The 20,058-nt window shown below is 41.7% G+C and overlaps 1 protein-coding gene across 1 annotated transcript; it reads right to left on the bottom strand.

The window, feature by feature from the left end:
- Positions 1-8,781: 8,781 nt before the first annotated feature.
- Positions 8,782-19,037, bottom strand: rassf9 (Ras association domain family member 9). Its single transcript, XM_070972564.1, has 2 exons — positions 18,906-19,037; positions 8,782-10,784 (listed from the first exon to the last, which is right to left on the bottom strand). Exons 1-2 carry the CDS (start codon positions 18,950-18,952, stop codon positions 9,518-9,520), a joined length of 1,314 nt encoding a protein of 437 aa, XP_070828665.1. The 5' UTR covers positions 18,953-19,037; the 3' UTR covers positions 8,782-9,517.
- Between the last annotated feature and the right edge of the window lie 1,021 nt (positions 19,038-20,058).

Genomic DNA, 20,058 nt, shown 5'->3' with positions numbered 1-20,058 from the left:
TGTGTCCCCTGAAGACTGCAGTGAAATTTGGTTCAGACACTGATGTTCCCCACCAGGATGAATTGTAACTTAACTTTTCATCTAACCACACCATCAGCTGTTCTTGTGCTTAGTGCTAATTAGATAAAATGAGCATGCTAATGCGCTAAAGCAAGATAGTAGCTGCTTAGACTTCAGTATGTCATTGTGAGCATGCAGTGTTCAGGCACACACTGTTCATTAGCGTGGCTGGACTCTTGAGTAACACCATCATACTCAGGGATTAGGGGGAGGTTCCTGCACACTAAGTTTATCCTTGTTCCAGAGGATGCAACTTGTATTCACTGATTACGAAGACTACACAGTATGTTGGCAGATATTTTGGCATATTACGTCAACTGCTTTGTTAATCCATATATTCCTACAGAGACTATAGCAGAGCACAAAGTACAGAGGGCTTCACATGTAGTGAGACATGGAGAGCTAATTATCAGCCTACAGAGTCATAATGCTGCGGTTGCACCTAACTGACAGTCAGGCTGGGATTAAAAATGACTAAATGACTATAATGCCCTGACTCTGAGAGGAAGACCCCTCTCACTTAGCAAAAAAGTGAGTCAGAATTGGTCCCAAATAAGTCAGGTTAACTATCATTATGCGGTGCGTTTCCCAGAAGGTCGTATTTTTAAATGTAAAATCTAATTGTTTTAAGTGTGTGACCCACCAGGGTTTCATGCTACCTGGGAAAAACAGTGAAATCTGTTTGAGGTAAAAGATTAAACCTTCCTACTTTCTGGCATTCACTGTACTTTCCCATCGATTGAACACATCTCTAGAATAACAAACCATAAAAGAGACTATGCACAAACGCTTGTGAGTGCAGCTCTGTAGGCAGCTCATTTGGTATCTTTCACATTCCTCCCACAAGGCTGAATCTGCTGCCCTGAAAGCCCTTTTTGACAGAGGAAGCATCACAGGAAACCACTGCCCATGAGTGCATAGGAGCGACTGGAAAGAGACCCCAGCCCACCAGGCCAGGCCGGGCCGGGCCGGGCTGGGCCTGGCACTGCTCTGTCATACGTCCAGAGCCAGAGGAATGCAGCTCTCTTTGTGTCAGCGTCAACACAGCCTCAATCTCTGCTGTAAATCCAATGCAGCGTCTCTGCCTGTCAAGATAAAGAGACAGAAAAGCAGAGTCTCCAAAAAAAAAGCAAAAAGCAAAAAAAGAAAAAGAGATTGTCTGGACTCGACTTTTTTTTGAAATTGAAATGAATTGCGGCACAGCTCACCTCGTTTCTAGGAAACTGACTTTAGAAAATATTGCATTTTTATGATAAGCAGGTCTATGCTTGAAAAACAAAGCTGACGGCGGGCGGCGTGGAGAAACTTGGTATCGGTGGATATTGCTTGAAAGACGGCTGCTGAGCGTTTTCCATGGGGACGTTTGCACCTTCTTAAATCCAGAGAGGGTTAACTGCCAAGGAGCTGCGTGTGCTTTCAGTTACCATGGCAACAACTAGTGAAAGACACAGTGGGTGTGTGTGCTTTTTGTTTGCTTGTGCACGTAGTGGTCCACCCGTGTGTGTGTGTACAGTATGTGTTTACTGTACAGCCCTGAATCATACTAATCTCACAAACAAACGGGGTCTTCAAAGTGCCAGCTCTGGAGGGGAAATGCGTCTGGATTAGTGCTGTCATCTAGCCTCGACACGGCACAGGAAACAAGAGAGCCTCTGCCCACCATCAAAGGCGCAGCAGATCTAACGCAGAGCATGTCGGCCTTCAGTAGTCTGCCACTTCAAACCCTCTCTGAGCTGAGCTTTTTCTTCAAAGTCTCTTCTCTCCCAGAGAAATATCTGGATGTCGCAACACTCAAGACGAGCGACAATCTCGCAGCATTTGTATGGCCAAGTTGCTGTCAAGATGTTCAGTTTGTTTTCTTTTTGCTGCATCGGATTTCCTAGAATATGAAAGAGGTGTCTTTGTACGCTCGTGTTGTTGTAGGAGCAGAGAAGATATGCAGGGGAGGAACATCTGAAACTCCACCAGGGCTGAAATTTGAAGGTGAATTCCTGCCTGAATTTCTGAACAGTGTCTGAACATTTGTCTTCCACACATGAGCTTAGTATGACTTTGAACATGTTCTGTTGTTGTCTGACTTGGCTGTGAAGGTTGACGTAAAATCATTAAGATCTCACAAAAGCATAAACACGAGTAAATACAGTTAGAAAGGCAGGGCTGGGCATCGTTTGAGGTGTTAAAACAATGCTTTTTACGACACTTTCCTTTGATATCTGTTTTTAACATTGGTTTAAATGTACCACATCCAGCTGTGCAAGAACTTTTTCTGCATAAAACGGTTAAACATGAATTTAAACAAGGAACTATCTGGTTAAATAATAAAAAAAACCCCATACCAAATCTGAGCATTAACATTAGCTGTCCTTGATGCAAATGACGTACTCTATCTCGGACCAAATGTTGGTTTGATACCTTGTCATACACCACAAATGTGGCCCCAACATCAGTCCAGCATCAGGTGATTACAAACTGGTTTGTAGTTAGTAGTCCTAAATCCCTTTGTTATAATTTTGTTCTAGTGGATCTTAAGGGCAATTAATGATTGTATTTGCCTTTTGAGGATCTGCTTTTTAAATGAAAGTCCAGGAGACAGACTGGCCATACTGCTGTGATCTTATTAGCTGGATTGACCTGGCTGCACAGACTCTTAAACAACAATATTATAATATAAAACCAACACTAATTGAATGAAAAGTAGACTCATCAGAGCTGCTTCCACAGGAGGAAAAAAAACTGTTGCTCTTGGAGAGACTGTAGCGTGTGTACTGTTTTTTTTTATGGAGAATGAAATCTAATTTGTGCAGAATGTCACGTGTAGTCTACGTGCATGTGGCAGTTTTCTCTTTCTCCTGGTGCCCAGTGAATTTATCCCTTTACGAATCACGTGTAATGACATGCTGGAAATCCGTAAACCATGTGAAAACAGACCAAACTGCAGGTTTGTGAAGCGACATAAATGAATTCCATGTTTACTTAAGTAGCTAATCAGAGCACCACAGTCAGAGGCAATCAGAGAGATGGGAAGCAGCAGTCAGGTCCTTGACCTCCGCAGGTACAGCAATGTTCAAATGCCATCAAGTACCATCATCCTCACGTGGCCCGCTGAGCATAAAATGGACTTGCAAAGAGTATGTGTGTTTCAAGGGAATGAGAAAGAGGTTTGACAATGAGGACCGCTGTGTGAATCATTTCATTTCCTGCATTGTTGTGAATACATTGGCTTGTCTAGCAAGATTTTCCCTTTTGTGCTGAATAAATTAAAACAGTGAAATAAATAGGAATCCCTTTTAATGCGATGACCCAAGAGTGCTCTGATTTGAATGAAGCTGAAAGACTCACAAGAGACAGAGGGAAAGGTCAAAAAATGATCTCCTGGAGTTCAGTGCCAAATATTAATCAGGCTCCACTAGATCCTACATTCATGTCTGTCAACCTCCACATCTCCAGTTTGTACACAGGCTTTACAAATTTCTAATGGAGTCTCAGAGCCTAGATAACCTGTCAGACCTGAAAAAGCTCCTCCTCCGCCGTACAAGACATTATACTGTGCGACTGTTCTCACAGGCTGACTTCTACTCAAATACACTTAGATATGTGTAAAATTCGCCATTAAGACTCTCTGGATGCTGTCTGTAAGAGGCACAGTATGTAATTTGATGGAGAGGCAGGGAGACACGGTACCTTTCATTTCAGGCAAATCATTTGACCCCAAGTAAACATATATGATATTGAGAGTCCATGTTTGTCATGATTCTGGTGAAAGTTACAATGCATGTGAACTCAATACCTCCTTATGTGTGAGAGCTGATCAGAAATGGCACAAGAAGCAACTTTATGCAGCAAAAACTGGGCATTTGAGTGCAAAAATTAAATGAAAAGAAAAGGATGGCTCTTGCCTGCAGTGGATATGAACAATCATGTGACTTGTGCTGGTTGAGTGCTCTGCCCAGGTGCCCTGTCTTTTTTTTTTTTCATTGATGACGATGGCTTTTATAATACATGTAAGCCAGCTAAATGTCCTACGTAAATATATAACAGCGAGGGTGACCTTCTAAAGGTGAAGAGGGCTAAATGGTTAACCTATAAACTTGGAGGGAATGCTGCCATCAGTTGGAATTTTGTACAAAAAAAGTCCACACAAATGACTCACTGTACTGGTATCTGTGCTGCAGCTCTGAAGAGAGTTCACAGAACACCAAAGCTTTTACAAATCTGAGCACATGGAAATAAAGTCGTAAAAAGTAAAAAAACTAACAAAAATGCATTTTAGTGCAACTTTGGAGTGGAAGGAGGTTGTTTTTCATGCGATCAATTGGCCAGTTGTTTCATCTTGTGAGATTTCTCTAAATGATTATTGTCTTGTCCTCTTTGGAGAATTGGTGATTGCTGTGTTTCACGCTGAGCAGCAAGGCAATAAAAGCTTCCTCCCTATTCTTGGAGCAATTTTCAGTGGACATTAATGTGAAGTTATTAAACCAGAGACACTGCGGCTCTGTTTGGCGTCACCCATTAAACTTTAATTCCTCCCTTCTGATTATCTCTGCCTCCAGTTCAGCTTGGTCTCAGAAGTTATGTATTTATACAAAAAACCTTCTAACATCTGTCTGTGTGTAAGTATCTTTCCTTGCTGTGTTTCTGCCTTCAGACTGAGATCATCTCTCCTGTCTGCCTCTGTCTTTGTCCGACTGTCTGTCTCAGCGGCGACACCTGTCTCCACCTTCTTCTAATGAAAGGTTGTGTGACAGAGGAGCATCAGAGGAAGAGCAAACAGTGGAAGAGCAAACAGCGTCAGCCATGACAGCAGTGCTAATAAAGAGGAAAATTAACATCCCGGCCAAAAATCAAATGTGTTTACTCGAGCAGGCAGGGAGGGAGTTACTCGTATTTAAGTGTGAGTGTTTGAAGTGTGTGTTTGCATGGAAAGCATCAAATCTGACACTAATTTTAATCAGGATTGGTAAACACCTTATGTTATGAACAATAATTTTAGAAACCACATGACCTAGATCATATTTCTAAAATTTCCCGTTTTTTAAAAAAGAACCAAGGAGCTTTCTCACCATCTACAACACACACACACCTACACACACCTACTCTCACTTTCCCTGTTTGCCCTCTTGTTGCTGGCTGGCAGCAGGGACCGTTTATGGCTCCTCTGGCTCTTTTATCAAATGATTCATTCCTCTTGGATGGGATGGCACTCCAAATGTGCTTTGATTGAAGCAATTAAGCTCAAGGCCCTTGAACTACTTTTACAAGTCCTGACTCGTCCGGCTTGAAGGCAAATGAGACTGGGATTGGCTGACAGGACGGTTGCATGAATGTCATTTATTGTCACAGATGATTTTGACCTATTTAAATAGAACTCACTGCCAAGAAATTCAGGGTTGCATTCTGAGTTCAGTGGCAGGGAGATGAAAGTTACACGAATGGATGCAACAAGGAGTAGAAAGATTGATTTTAGCTTTCAGCGTAATCATAAAATAATCACACATAATCACAAAGTTCCCTGTTGGGCGTGTTGTGGGAACTCCACCAAAATGTGGGATAGGATTTTGGCATGTGCATAAGCTGATGCATGTTGCTCCTGAAACACATAATGTGTGAAGACACAAAGGAGTGTTTGCAGCTCCACTGCCATGGCACTGAATGCAGGGTGACAGTGTGGAAATTGTCATTTGAGCAATTAATGACTGGACTCCAAAAAGGTGTTTTGTGTCACCTTCATCCACCACCCTCAAACATTTTTACAGACAGCAGTCAGCGGTTATCCAGATGTCATTCAGCTTTTTCTGATGTTTCACTGACAGTGTTACTGTAGTGACTAATTAAACAAATGAATTCAGTTTGAGTCCAAACTCAAATAATGAATCTCCTTTCACTAATCAGAGTTTGCAAATTGCTTTTCAGACTCCAATGTGATTGGTTGGCCAATCGCTGGCTATTTAAGCTTAATGTACTTAGTATCTGAGTGTTTTCTCCTCCTCAGACTTTTAATAGTAAATATCCAGCAATAGAGACATAACTTGACAGAGACTAGTAGCTCCAATTATTGTTAATTATGTGTCCTAAGACGGGCTGCACAGTGGTGCAGCAGGTAGTGCGCGTGCCTCACAGCAAGAAGGTTGCCAGTTTGATCCCCGGGTCAGATGGAGCCTTTCTGTGTGAAGTTTGCATGTTCTTCCGGTGCATGCGCGGGTTCTCTCCGGGTACTCCGGCTTCCTCCCACAGACCAAAAACATGTTCATTAGGTTAATTGGTGACTCTAAATTGTCCGTAGGTGTGAGTGTGAGTGTGAATGTTTGTTTGTCCTTGTATGTTGCCCTGCAATCGGCTGGCGACCGGTTCAGGGTGTACCCCGCCTCTCGCCCATTGTAGCTGGGATAGGCTCCAGCCCCCCGCAACCCTGAAAGGGATAGACAGTATAGATAATGGATGGATGGATGTGTCCTAAGACTTATGTCTTAAGTCATCCATAAGGTCAGGCAAAATATTTTCAATGCTCATAAGCGGATTAAAAAAATCCCCCAAATGGTGCGAGATGGTGGTAACTAAAGGCTGTTGAAATCTGTTCATTTCCAATTAGCTCTTGTCCCTCGCTGATGGTGAAAGCAGCTCAACCAGATCAAGCACATTATTCCATACAGCGGCCTTCACGTCACGTCTTCCTGACTCTTATCTGACTGCTTCCCACAAAGGTCTGTGCACAAAGATACGGGTACAGCAAAGGTTGAGAAAATAACAAGATTCATAAATCACTTTGAGACAAGCAGTATGTGCTCCGTATGCTGTGTTCAGTTTGCGGCATATTAAATTATTTCTCTGGGTAAAAGCATATCCTGTTTAAAACTTCAGCTCTTCCTCCTCAGCGCTGGAACCACAGCTGATAACAAATTATGGTTTACTCAAGCTGGCCGGTCACTGTAACTGGGAGGGCTGAACAGAGACAGGTTTGCAGTCACCCTAATTGTCATTTTGGTCTGTGTAATTATTGTTGTCGGCAAACACACTCGCGAGCTGGCAAGTCTTTGAATTGCTGATCTGCAGCAGAGAGAAAAGGTAAACATTACCTGAGACGTGGAAGTGAAGTCACACTGCAGGAAGGAAGCACCGGTTTCTCCTGTTTTTGCTATTAGAGCAGAGAAAAGCAATGATTTTTACTGGTTTTGCAAATACTATCTATGAAGTTTTTATATTAAAGGCCCAGAATATTCCAAATGCTCTGTGACACAGAATGGTGGAGAATTTTCTTCCTGTCTCAGGACTGTTTCTGAGGCCTTTACAATCTGCCAAGGACTGTAAATATACACCCTGTGCTTTGTTCAGCTTCTTTTGGTGCCTCAGCTGTCTCACCAGCGTCTAATCTGAGAAAAAGCACAGGGAGATCCTATGGAAAAACCACAGCCAAAATCAGTTCACTTCATTATTTACTGTCATTTGAGAACAGCAGGTGCCTCGACATGTCTGCCAATAAAATAATGAGGTGAGCTGAGTTTCTCTCTGGTTTTTAAGGCCTCCCTGTGCTCCACCCTCCCCAACCTGTCAAGAATAAAACTCTGAATCACTAATACTCTATTAAAAAGGTAGCGGTCCTATTTAAGAATATTGTTCTCCGCATGCAGAGAGAGCTCAAAGGCCGAGTGTCCAGCTGTACATGCAGTGAATGCAAGAAGAAGAATGTTAAGGCACTCTTAGACAAAGCCAATATTAAAAAACCTCATTTAACTGGGTTTACATAAACATTATGGGTTTAAAGCTCTGAAAAGACCGATAGCATCAGCCTTTAAATACTGGTGAAATAATTAAGCTCAAACTTTGCTAAAGGCTGTTTAAAATTCAAGAGCCCTCTGCATCCATCTGGACGTTTGAACAACAGTCTCAACATTCCTCTCCTTAAAAGTCTGATTTCCATTAGAATATAAATTCCAGCTAGGTGCGTTCCCATCGGTGAAACAGAACAAGGGATAAGTGCCGTAATAAACCTCTGTTCCATCAACAAGCGCGAGGCGCCGGTGCGAGCACATTGTAAGATCTCTGGCCTTTCATGCTTGGTGGAGTTACTTAGTGGCTTGAAGCAGTGAAGGAGGAGGGGGTGGGGGTTAAGCAATTAGTGTGTGAAATAGATACCCTCTGCTTTTCCAGCAGCCTGCCCCGCTCTGCCCCGAGTACAAAGTGTTAGTCTGTCAGCAGTACCTTGACGAGAGGAGAGTGCTCGCTGTTGTTTGTGCTTGCCTGGCGACCATCTTGTCTGATTATATGCTGCAGTGACTGGAAGGGGGGCCTCTGTGCTGCCTGTGTCATTTCTCTCCGGTGACTCAGAGCTTTGAAGAATCTATGGAAGTCAATTCTGTGTTTTTGGCACCTTTTTTTCTTGTGGTTTTAGCATTGACACCCTCTAGAACAGCAGCACTGCAGCTAAGCTGTATTTAACAACTGAAATGCTCAATGCTCGGCACCAACAAACTCAACAATGAGTCATTACTCTGTGGTATTAACAGTATTAGTGTTTATTATGGAAACTGAAATGTACACTTTACTTAGTCGTAGCTTTTACACAGATATAGCCCAGATATTTGTGTTATTTTGGCCTTGAAAATTATGCATTTGATCAAAGTAAAGTACAATTAGATGATAAATAAATATAACTTTCTTTCTTTCTTTCTTTCTTTCTTTCTTTCTTTCTTTCTTTCTTTCTTTCTTTCTTTCTTTCTTTCTTTCTTTAACAAAGCTGGCTTTACAAATTGTGCCAGTGTCACAACAATCATTTACAGCAGTTAGAGCAGTGTATTTACAGTGTAGTCAAGAGGAATATTACATTTTAAACAATTCTTAAATTCTACATCCGAAACAGTTAGCTATTTGTTTTAATATAAAACACTGTTAATAGACTTACAAGTGTGTACAAAGAAGTGCAGCTTAATAAATAGCTTGAGAACTTTAAGATGGGAAAGAAGCATACATTCACCATTATTAAGAAATTACACGAAAAAACACTAAGCCTGGCACACCATAGAAAGAGGGAATATTCATAGCTTCTTAAAGGGGCAAAAATGTACACTGAAAAGTCCGAAAACCCAGCGCGAAAAACAGTGATGCGCTGTAGCTGGTGTATATGTTGCTCCAGTTTTGTGCATGTATTATCTTTGAGTCCCAGACCTAAGCATCTCTCTGCCCGATCTAATTTATCATAGTCCATCCTAACATCCTCACATTTTTTTGCCTAAAATGCAAAGTCACTCAAATTATCATCTAAATAATTTCTGATTATTTTCTGATGCTCAACTAATTGTTTCAGCGCCAGTTAAAGACTTTAACGGTTCATAAAAGATCCCCAGGGATTTATCCTTCAGAGAAAACGATGCTTAGCTCGGTGACTCAAACGCGAGGACAACACATGACAGGCGCAAAGTGAGGCTGGTGTGTACAGAACATTAAATTGCAGGGTCAGCTGGGTTGTTCAAACATCTGTGTCAAGTGGGGGAGGGAAGTCGAGACATGGTGACAGCGAGTCCTGGCTGTGTGTGGAGCTAATCCCAGTGTCTGAGTCTGTGTCTGTAGCGTCTAGAGGGGACAGGCTGTGTTTGAGTTTCACTGTCTGTGAGACGCTGCACTGAGTGTCACTTTTCAAGGGGACAGGACTGGACTGCGCCTCTTCTTCTACGTCACCAATTTGCAATGAGCTCAGGTGGGCAGCAAGCTGCCAGCACTCCTCGTCCTTGGAGACCAGCTTAGCGTCATAGCACTTTAGCTGCTTGTCTATTTCTGCAGCTTGGTTGTGAATTGACACACCAGTGAAGAGGCTGTGCTTCAGTTCGTCCTGCAACCTCTCCAGTTCAGCAGCGTAGAACAATATGTCTGTCTCCACAGGGACTGCGGAGGCGGCAGCGGCTCCTTCCTGTTCACTGTTCTCATACTGGCTCATAGAGAAGTTGGCCCTCCTCAGCTCAGCGTCAATATCCTGGGACAGCTGGAGGATGAGCTCTTGGTGCCTCTGAACCTGCAGCTCAAGCTGTTTGACTCCATCACTCGTGTACAGGTACTCCTGCAGCTGCTCATCGCTGCACACCTCCAAACTTAAGCCAGAAGCCTGACCAGGTGGATGCTCAGACTCAGATTCCTCCTGCTGTTGCAGATCAAACCGCTTGATCTCCAAGTCCAGATCCCTCATGCGCTGGATCTGCTCTCGGATGGTGTGGTCCTGGTTGAGAATAAGCTGCACCATCCGGTCTATCTCATCGGCACCTGGAGAGCTCTTGCTCTCCTTGTGAAGCTTTTCCAGCTTCCGGAAAGCTTTCTTCACCATACGCTTTTGCCTCTCCACCGGCAGTGACTGGGTGTACTGAGTGCGACTGTGCTCCCCTCGCTTTGGCTTGGCCCCCTTGGACTTTCCACCCTTCTTGGTGGGCTGAGGCACAAAATCGCTGGTTTTGACCAGAATGAACTGGATGAAGGGTCTCTGGTCACCCCAAGCATACCAGAGTCTCAGGATTCTGGTGAGAGGAGGCAAGGCTCTCTCAAAACCCTTCCAGCGTTCAATGAGACAGAAGTCTTTGGGATCCCCATGCAGGAGCCGCTTGCTCTCTGGGATTGACTTGTGGTCATCCAGTAAGGCCTGAATCATATCTGCACATGTTGTGTGCTTTGTTACACCACAGACAGCTTTCTCCTCGTTGCAGACAGTAACCTGAATCTCCTTTCCCACCACAGGCTCGACATCTTTTGTCCTAGGAAAGAAATAGAAAAACAAAGCTTATATAGTAGCTATGGCCTTAGAATGAAACACATGGAAGTCTTATTCTCTTAACATACAGGCTTCACCTGAAGTTGCTTTAAGATTGTTGTTTTGTACATCATTTTATGCACATTTTACCTAAATTCAGACTCTTATTTTTGTATCTTTAGAAACTTTTGAATCTCAATAAGAATTTCAAAAAATATTCTGTTGGTTTTAACAATGTTTGGCCGCACAGCATCAGTCTGTAATTGTGCTTGTTTGTTAAAGGTTAGAACAATGCAAAAACATATCCACATGATCTTGTGGGCCATTTTTAGTCGTACTATTGATGTGGCTCCATGAATGGCAATGTTGGTCAGTCGGTCAGTTGGTCCACCACTGTGATCCAGACTGACATATCTAACAACCACTGGACATACTGTACTATATGTGGTCCCTGCATGATAAAGCCTATTGACTTCCGTAATGCCCTGGTTTTACTTCCAGTACCACCATGAGCTTGAGATTTGTGTTTTTCAATGAAGTGCCACGCAAATTTAGTGATGTACCCCTTTGAATTGTTCCAACTTTAGTGTTCCTCTGGCTTTCCAAATCATTTAAAAAAATATTTTCATTTTTCTGTAGCAGTTTGGTTACGTTTTGGCAACAAAAGAGATCATGGTTTTAGGCCCTTTCACAGTGTTAATATGTTTGGAAGGCTTTCTGGCAGAAAGACTTCTACCAGAAAGTGCTTCCTGGCCTGCTTGCTTCAGGGCTTTCTGCCAGAAAGCTCATTCTGGCCTGCTTCCTCAAGACTTTCTGCCAGAAAGTGCATGAAACTTCAGAATGTCCCGCCATCGTCAGGTCAACATTCCCATCAGCATGAGCTGTATTTTGTGTTTTGTGCTAATTAGCAAAGTTAGCACACCAACCAATTAAAAAAACAAAAACAAAAAAACAATGTTAACCATACCATTTTAATAAACCATGTTTGCAAAAAGTTTTCTTGAAATGTGTCACTATCCTCTTTAAATCAGCAGTTGCAGATCTGCAAGCTCACATTCTCTCATTCATGATGTTCTAAGAAGTGTATTTTTAAAATAGACCCTACTTTGATGGTTTTCCATTAGGTCAGTGAGCAGAAAACTGCATTCACTCATTTTGTGCTCCCTGGCTTGATTCTATTAGACTGTTACTCATCGTCTTACTCATCAGAGATGATCACCTAATGGTTTGGTTCTGAGCTATTTAACCCCAAGGCCCTCATTACCTTTTTGTCAGGACTGTAAAACTTGCTCAAAAATTGACCTCTGATGGGTTGATGATATCCATTTTTTATGTGCTAAATGGACCACCGGTAATATCCCGGACCTAATATCCAGTCATTAAATGATAGGCACTGACAACGCAGACATACACAACATGAACTAGTAATCAAATAAGTAGATAACATTGCCAGACGTTTCAATCTGATTTCAAGATAAAGAATGATGTATCATGCAATCATTTATATGAAAGATAAAATGTTTGGATATTCTACAATTGATTTGATTAATTAAATCTGATGTACTGTAGCCAAGTTTCCGTCTCAGTGAATAACTCATATTTGAAGTTAAAGCCTCCACTGAATGCAAAAAAATAAGTGACATATAATACTATTGTAATTACAGACAGGTCTGTCTGATAGAAACCTGAGAAATATTATCCATTTAATATCACCAAGAGACAAGAACTGCAGCTTCTCCTTGAACACTGAACTGCAGACTGACTTTGGGGTTGAAGGAATGTTTGAATGTCTGTGGTTTTGCAACCAAACAAGCAATACTTCACTGATCTGCTGACAGCAGTAAATCAGAATCAAGGGCTTGTAATGCTGGTTACTGTCATGTTTTATCTACAGTCCACAAAGCTGAATTTAGATTCCAAACTACTGCAAACAGTTTAGCTGCTCACAGCATGAGACTTGTTATCATTATCTGACACGAGTGGACAGAAACCAAAAGACCAAAATAACGTTTAAACGATACGTTTGAAGAAATGCCTGCAGGAAAAATCATTTTAAAGTTTGCATTTCAATTTAAAATAAAGAGGGAGCTGCATTCACAGATGAGTGCATAGCCTTATTTACAGTGCATTTACAAAAATAAAACAAACTTTGTGATTAAAATCAAATACTACAGGTATGTTGTTCATCGCCTCAGTATGTCGTGGTGTCAGATCTGAACCTTGCATCATGTAGCTGCTGCCTCTTTATCTGAAGAGGGAACCTTGGTTGGCTGCAGCCCACATTAAATACTGATCCTCACAAGGGAGGATGGACGAAAATACGCATCCTCTGAAGATGTTACAGATACCACCCGCCTGCATGCCAACACAAGCAAGTGAGATGTATTAAGAGTTCTACAAACAGGAAACTTAAATGCTGCATTATCTTGCTGATTTTACAGCCCGATACCGCTGTGTTTTGGTTCCCACACAGCATGAAAACACACAACTGGAGCATTGTGTAAATTGGTGGTGAATAAGGTCTCAGGAATGTGATACGTAGGCAACAATGCAAGAGGCTGGTTAATGGTTATGGAGACCCTTGGAGAAGAGAGGGGCAAAGCAAATACCTGAGCTATGCGCAGGCCAAACACATCCAGCAGGCCTCTGGCAATCAAAGACAACGGCCATGACGACTCTGACCTGAGACTTTCCCACTACCACCTACTCAAAGAAACCCTGTAAAAACAATTACTGTCATGAGAGAAAACAGTGGGTGGACGCAGTAAAGGCCACACCTGTACAGTATAATGCAATCAAATGCAACAGCTCTGCAACACAATGTGTTTGTACAGCTCATAATTATTTGTTGAGACAGTGTCTGAAATTCAAAAATAATTCTACTCATGATCTCATCAATTGTGTTGTCCTTCTGCAGTGATTTCCAACCTGGGGATCTAAACCTATCTAAATCTAAACCCCCAAGAGGTCACAAGATAAAACTTAAATATGCTGTGAGGCACAGATATTTCCTACAAACACTAACACTGGCCGAAGCATGTGGCAAACATGTGTCTATTGTCATATCTGAATGTACAGGTGAATAAACACGCTCTCCAGACAATTGGGTATTTCAGAAAGCGTGACCCAAGCCCTCAGCTGTGCAGGAAAAGGGTACAGCCAGGCAGGGAAACACCTGTATTTGTCCTGGGCCACAATCACCAACACTCTGACAACATCCTGCCAGCACAGTTCAATGGACAGAGAGAGGAAGGGGAAAAATGGATTCCATACCGGTCACTATGGTCTGTTTTCAACTCTACCCTTATGTGAAGAAAGTGCAGACAAATCTAGGACTGCGTGGCAGCATTATCCATATTTCAGCTGCCTGGATTAAAACCTTTAAAGTCTATCAGTTTTGAAAATGAAGCTAATGTCCATGTTGAAATATGTAAACATTTCAGAGATATAATGTCAATCATTGAATTAATCTTCAATAGGAAGGGCAAGTTAGCTAAACAGCTTACACTGAGTAGCAAAAATTACTGTAAACATTAAAAGTTCAATATTTTATTTATTCGTGACCATGACTTTCATGATATTGGATAGTCAGCAGTTTATATCTTACTAATATACGTAGCTAAAGGCGAGTTTAAAATTAGAAGTGCTGCTTTGCTAACTACCTGAATGCTATTATAGATTTAGCTTCATAAAATGGTTTCTGCTTACTTGGTTCAAAGGCTTAAAGGTTTTGGTTTCACTACTAAACCAATGACAATAGTTCAGCTTGATAAGCAGCACACATGATTTACAATGAAGTGCACAAAAACATAGACATGCACTATCACCTGTACTGTCACTGCTATCTTTTTAGTTTAGGCCTAGTTGTACTCATAGGAGGAGGAAGACTGTGATAGCCTGAGACGTACCAATCAAAGAAACCACCTGCAGCACACTTTCCTCTGAACCTCAACACCTCCTTAAAGAAACCATGACTCACATATTCACCACCAAGACAAATTAATTAATTGTTATGAGCTGGATTTCAAAAGAGAAACTGGAATATTTTTCACTTTGAGCTGGAGGTTGAAAAACAAGTTGATTACAAAAACTGATCACTGTAACCTTACAAACAGTAAGGGCAAACACTTTGATGAGATCGGCGGGCTCTCTGGGAGTACCAAAACCCCAAACCTCAAGTCAGCTCCCTGCCAGGACAAACACAAATACGGCACGCATCATCAGGCTGATTGCATGGCAGATAATATGTTCATAAGGGCTGTCACTTTGAGTGCCATTTGATATTCATAGCTTGGGATTAAACTGCGGTTCCAGACACAACAAATGAGGGTGCCCTCATAGGTCACAGCTTTGACAAAGCCGGTGCTGATACTGCGATAAACTCAAACCCTCTGATTAAGAATCGGAATATGTGATGATTAATAGAAATATTTGAATATAAAGCTATTGCTGTAGTCAGGGTGGATGCTGCACGGTGAATAACACAGGACAACATGTCACACTTGAGTGAACCCAAGAAACCTGAGCAGACTTGCTTGACCACAGTTTGAACTTAAAAGCTGAGATACCCAGTGGGACTCAGACATGTGGGATGAAACCACATGTAAATTATATGGATTTTCAGCACAAGTTTCTGCGTGGGTCCATTACGTTACAGCACCACCATGGTGGCATGGCTCTCTTCCATTGTAACACTCATAATGACAACCTTGTCGACATTAACAACTCCACTCTGTGTCATAAATTTGCAGGCTACAAGTTACCACAGAGGACTGCATGCTTGTGGTTGAACAAGTCATAACCATTGACAGAGTTATAGCTCCCTGGTGTCTCGGTGTGTTTTATCAGATCAATAGTGATATGATAAGGCTATGCAGATATTTACAATAGAAACAAGGATGCGATAATGTATCAGCAAATAGATCCTGTAGCCGCTGATGTCAACAGGTTCAGATTTTCTCACTATGGAATGAAATTTTACATCAGTGTGGTGGTGATGAAATTACAGGTTTGCTCTTACAACTGAAAAGCAAACTGTACTGAAACCAAAGGATTATAAGTTAAAACCTAATGTAAATCGTAAATGTAAATCATTCCTAATGCAAACTCCATTGAAGGGTGGTTTGCAACGCATAAGATATATTTTCTTATTTACTTATAGTGGTAGCCACGCAGCTAACCTTGGTTTGATTTCCCACATTTTAAAGATGCTCGATCCATCTTTGAAATTTCTGTTCGCCACCCAAGCACCATGAAATTTGATTGGAAAATGTTTGTGCTGCTCAAAGCAATGAACAATGAATGAAAAAATGAAAGAAATTTAACAAAGTAAGATTCTGTAGCCACGCTGCTCGCTCTGTGAGGCTCAGCGGGCCGTTGAGATCAGTGCTAACATCTGCATGCTAACATCCTCACAATGACGATGCTAACATGCTGATGTTCGGCAGGTATAATGTTTATTATGTTCACCATCTGAGTTTAGGATCTTAGCGTGCTAACATTTGCTAATTAGCGATAGATACAAAGAACAATTGAGCCTTGAGGGAGTGTTGTAGACCTCATGAGAAAGTTAAGGGATTACCAAAGTTGTTAAATCCTGAGAGGAACATATGTATGAAATTTCACAACAACCACATTTTGTTTAAATCACAAATGTCAGCCTCATGGTGGTGCTACAAGAGGAAAAGTCAGGGGATCACCAAAGATTCTTATGGCATCCATCCAGTAGTTGACATATTTTAGTCTTGACCAAAGTGTGGATTACTCTGTTGAAGGGAATCTGAGCATCTGCTGTGGGACATAACACATCACATTACAGAGACACGACCTTCGCATTGTTCCTCGTAGAGTAAATGTTAATAACATCAAGCCACAAAACTCAGCAGAGGAAAATGTTTCATCAGTATTTTCATCCAATTAAAGCAGCTCTGTTTTCAGAGTGACCACCATGCTGCTCTGAGTTTACTCATTATGATTGGAAAAGGTCTCATCTGCCCTGGCATGGACTGTATGAAACCACAGAAGGCCATTACACCATTCAGCTGAAGTTAAAACACAGAAATGACCTTCACCGAACAAAAACATAGAAACCTGTTTTGTAATATATATGTGCCTATTTTTTACGATAAAAGAAACTGAAGGCACAGAGAGACTGCAGCAGAGCAGACACTTGCTGGACAGGAGACGTTTCCTCTCGCTCTTATCTGAAAGAGGATGAGGGAAACGGTGAGGAAATAACATTACTTTTCTATCTGGATATGTTGATCTCTGGGATGACTCCCGCTCTGATAGGCATCTGTGAGCAGAGACAAAATACACCCCTTCCCCTCTCCTCACTTCCTCTGTGAAACCACCCACCCTTCTTATTTTCTCCCCCTGGCAGGTCTGTGAATCACCAAATGAGCTTTAGCTCAGTGAAAATAAACGAGTTATTCTCTTTCGACACAACTGAATGATTTCATTGTTTGCTGTGGCTTGCTAATTTGTGTTAACTGAACTCTTTCAGCAGCTAATTGGTCCTGTGCACAAGTGATAGTGGTCACTATTTGCTGTTGGTTGCCAGCTATTTCAAACCCTGCATGTGCTTTTTCATCGTAGGACACTGATTTGACCCACAGGACTCGCTGATGACGCACTGTGAGCTTTTGATTTGGCAGCCATAATTATCATCACATTTAATCACATTTAAGTTTTATCCTAAAGGTTTGTGAAACTTTTGATGTTTCCTCTGACAGCAACTCGTCACTCTTCAGCAAACATCCAACTCAATGTGTCAGCGCGAGTAAAAGCGAGCATCTGAAATCAAGCGTTAGACATATCTACAGATCTAAACACTTGAAGTAATTATAGGTGCTGCAATGGTAATTACTGCATAACATGAAAAAATGAGATCCACTGGAGACAGCCTCAGTCAGACTGTTTGAACTTACCAAAGATAATTCATCTCAGCTCACTGTGTGATGTGAAAATACATCCATTTTGCTGCTGGTGCCACTGTCAAAGAGTTTTACAGTAATTTCTTATAAAAGCCTCTTTTATTTCTGAACTTAATCCAAACCCTTTCTGCTTAGGTTGGTGCTAAATGAGAGTCTTAATGAATAAAGCTAATGAAAATAACTCTTTACCCACATTTAAAACCTTCCTGATCCTGGTCTTGGCAACATGAATCCCGTCTGCACCCTGCGAGGGATTGGATCATGACCTAGATACTCCAAATGAGAGCCCTGTTTACCAACTGTGCACAACAAAAGTCTGCAGTCAACTATCCAAATAGAATTTCTGTGTCAATAATGCAGGACAGCTTGTGGCTCAGTAAGTCTGATTTTCCCGTCTTTTCAAAGCTGAGGCTGGATCTCAGCTGCAGCATGGGGCACATCAAAAGGCCAAGCTAGCCTCTCAAGGAAACTGCTGAAGCAAATTATACCAGTGTTGATGACAGGAACTCTCTCGACCTGAAGTCAGGAGGCCTCTGGTGTCCCAGATGAAATGTGTATTAAAAATAACACCTTTGCAGTAATTACAGAGCAGGAGAAGGTGAAATTTCTTGTAAGTCAATGCACAGTGCAGTGTACTCCAACAGGAATCAGCACCGCTGTAATAAAAGGGCGTATTTTACACAAACTTTCCATAAATGGGAACAATAGCTCGCACATCCATGCAAGACAATCCTTCTTACAAGAGAGAGACAAATTATGTGGCAAAAAAATCTAACTATACAGACGAAAAAACATAAAATAAAATGCAATACGGTCTGAAATACTGGCAGATTTACCTCTTCATCAGTAATATTCCCTAATTATTGTTAATGTTGATGCTGGTTTAAAACAATAATGGAGGTGTCCTATAATCTAATATTCATAGGAGGTTTGTCTGTGCTTTTAATGGTGCGTTTGTCTTACTATCTATTTTTATGTCCCAAAGTATCACATGTTGATGTATATTTAGTGCTAGTATTACTGCTCAATAAGGATGTAGTATTGCGTTAATAATTCAGCAAACGTTGCTCCTTGTGCAGTTCACTCTTAAATCCGATGCGCTCCGCGCTGTGCGTAATTTTCGCTCCAGGGCGCGAAAAAAAGAAACACGCAACATGTTTCTCATCAAGAAACTTCACTCATCAAATTACCTGTTTTTCAGTCGAGCTTTCAGGAAGTTTTTTCCAAACGGAGCCATGGCACGGAGGCACAAGGAAATGGACCGGCGATCCGAAACGCGTTACAGTCCCAGCATGGCAGGACGTCGGACACATTGTAGGAGTGTTGGAGAGAAGTTGAGGGGTGTCCCGGCTGCAACTCCTGGAAACACCTCCCTCCGCTTTTCGGATGGGGCGGACAGACTGTACAGAGATTTATCGGTGAAACTCTGCCCCCTTGCACCTGCAGGAGCAACCTGAGAAACTACAGAGGGGAAATAAAGAGAAAATTGACGCTTGTTTTGGGCAATTCCACCAAAAAGTCAAAGTGTTCAGTTAACAAATGTCAAAACTAAAAGGAAATATCGTAAAGTAGGTTTAAATAAGGTCAGATTAAACTCACTATTACGTGGAAAGAGCATTTGAGAATATGAGATTATGATAACAAGAGTGCAGAAATGCCATCAGGAAAGTAAAGCACACTTTGGTCATAAGAAACAGCCTTTCATGTGAAAGTTAAAGATGTTCCTTTCAGTATTGTCTGCACAAATATGATAGAAATATCTTGTAGATATGGAGAATATTGGTCATTATGCATTAAACACAGACAGTTCTGCACACTGCTTTTGCTTTTGAGGCTACTCATGTTGCATTGCACCCTGAGATATGTTTGTAAAGTCAAATGAAAACCTGATTACAGTCTTAGGGAGCTGCAGAACAGGACATGCAGAGGAAAACTGAACCTCTTGGGGTTTGGTAAGTGGCTCTCCCTGCTGGTCTCAAATGACACAGATGAAATTCAGACATTAGAGGAATGCAGCCTGCTTTAACTCCACTCTGACAGTTTTTCATGCTTGAACTATCATTTGCTGAACACACATGTTGTGAGGCTGCTCCAACTGAGATGTCTACTCTGCATTAAAAGCATATCACTCTCTGTGGGGACCAATTAGTGTGAATATAAGTGAAACTAAGGCTGATTTACAATGTGTTGACACGACCACACTTTGTGGTTTGAAATCAAAGTGGATTTTATGTGACAGTGAGCCACATTGTAGATACAATGTTTGTCATAAAAATGATCCACTCCTCTTTTTTTTTATATCATCACAATTCACTGTGCCCAAGGTTATCATGCCTGATTCTG

This window comes from Chaetodon trifascialis, chromosome 10, assembly GCF_039877785.1.
Source record: "Chaetodon trifascialis isolate fChaTrf1 chromosome 10, fChaTrf1.hap1, whole genome shotgun sequence".
NCBI classification, from domain to species: Eukaryota; Metazoa; Chordata; class Actinopteri; order Chaetodontiformes; family Chaetodontidae; genus Chaetodon; species Chaetodon trifascialis.
The sequence above is the reverse complement of the archived record's forward strand: the minus strand, read 5'-3'. Positions and strand labels throughout refer to the sequence as shown.

What these genes read in the sequence shown, in the direction of transcription:
- rassf9 (XM_070972564.1), bottom strand. Translation starts at nt 18,952, where the DNA reads ATGGCTCCGTTTGGAAAAAACTTCCTGAAAGCTCGACTGAAAAACAG. An exon ending in AAAGCTCGACTGAAAAACAG is followed by an intron (nt 10,785 to 18,905) that starts GTAATTTGATGA and finishes TTTCTTTCCTAG; the next exon opens with GACAAAAGATGTCGAGCCTG.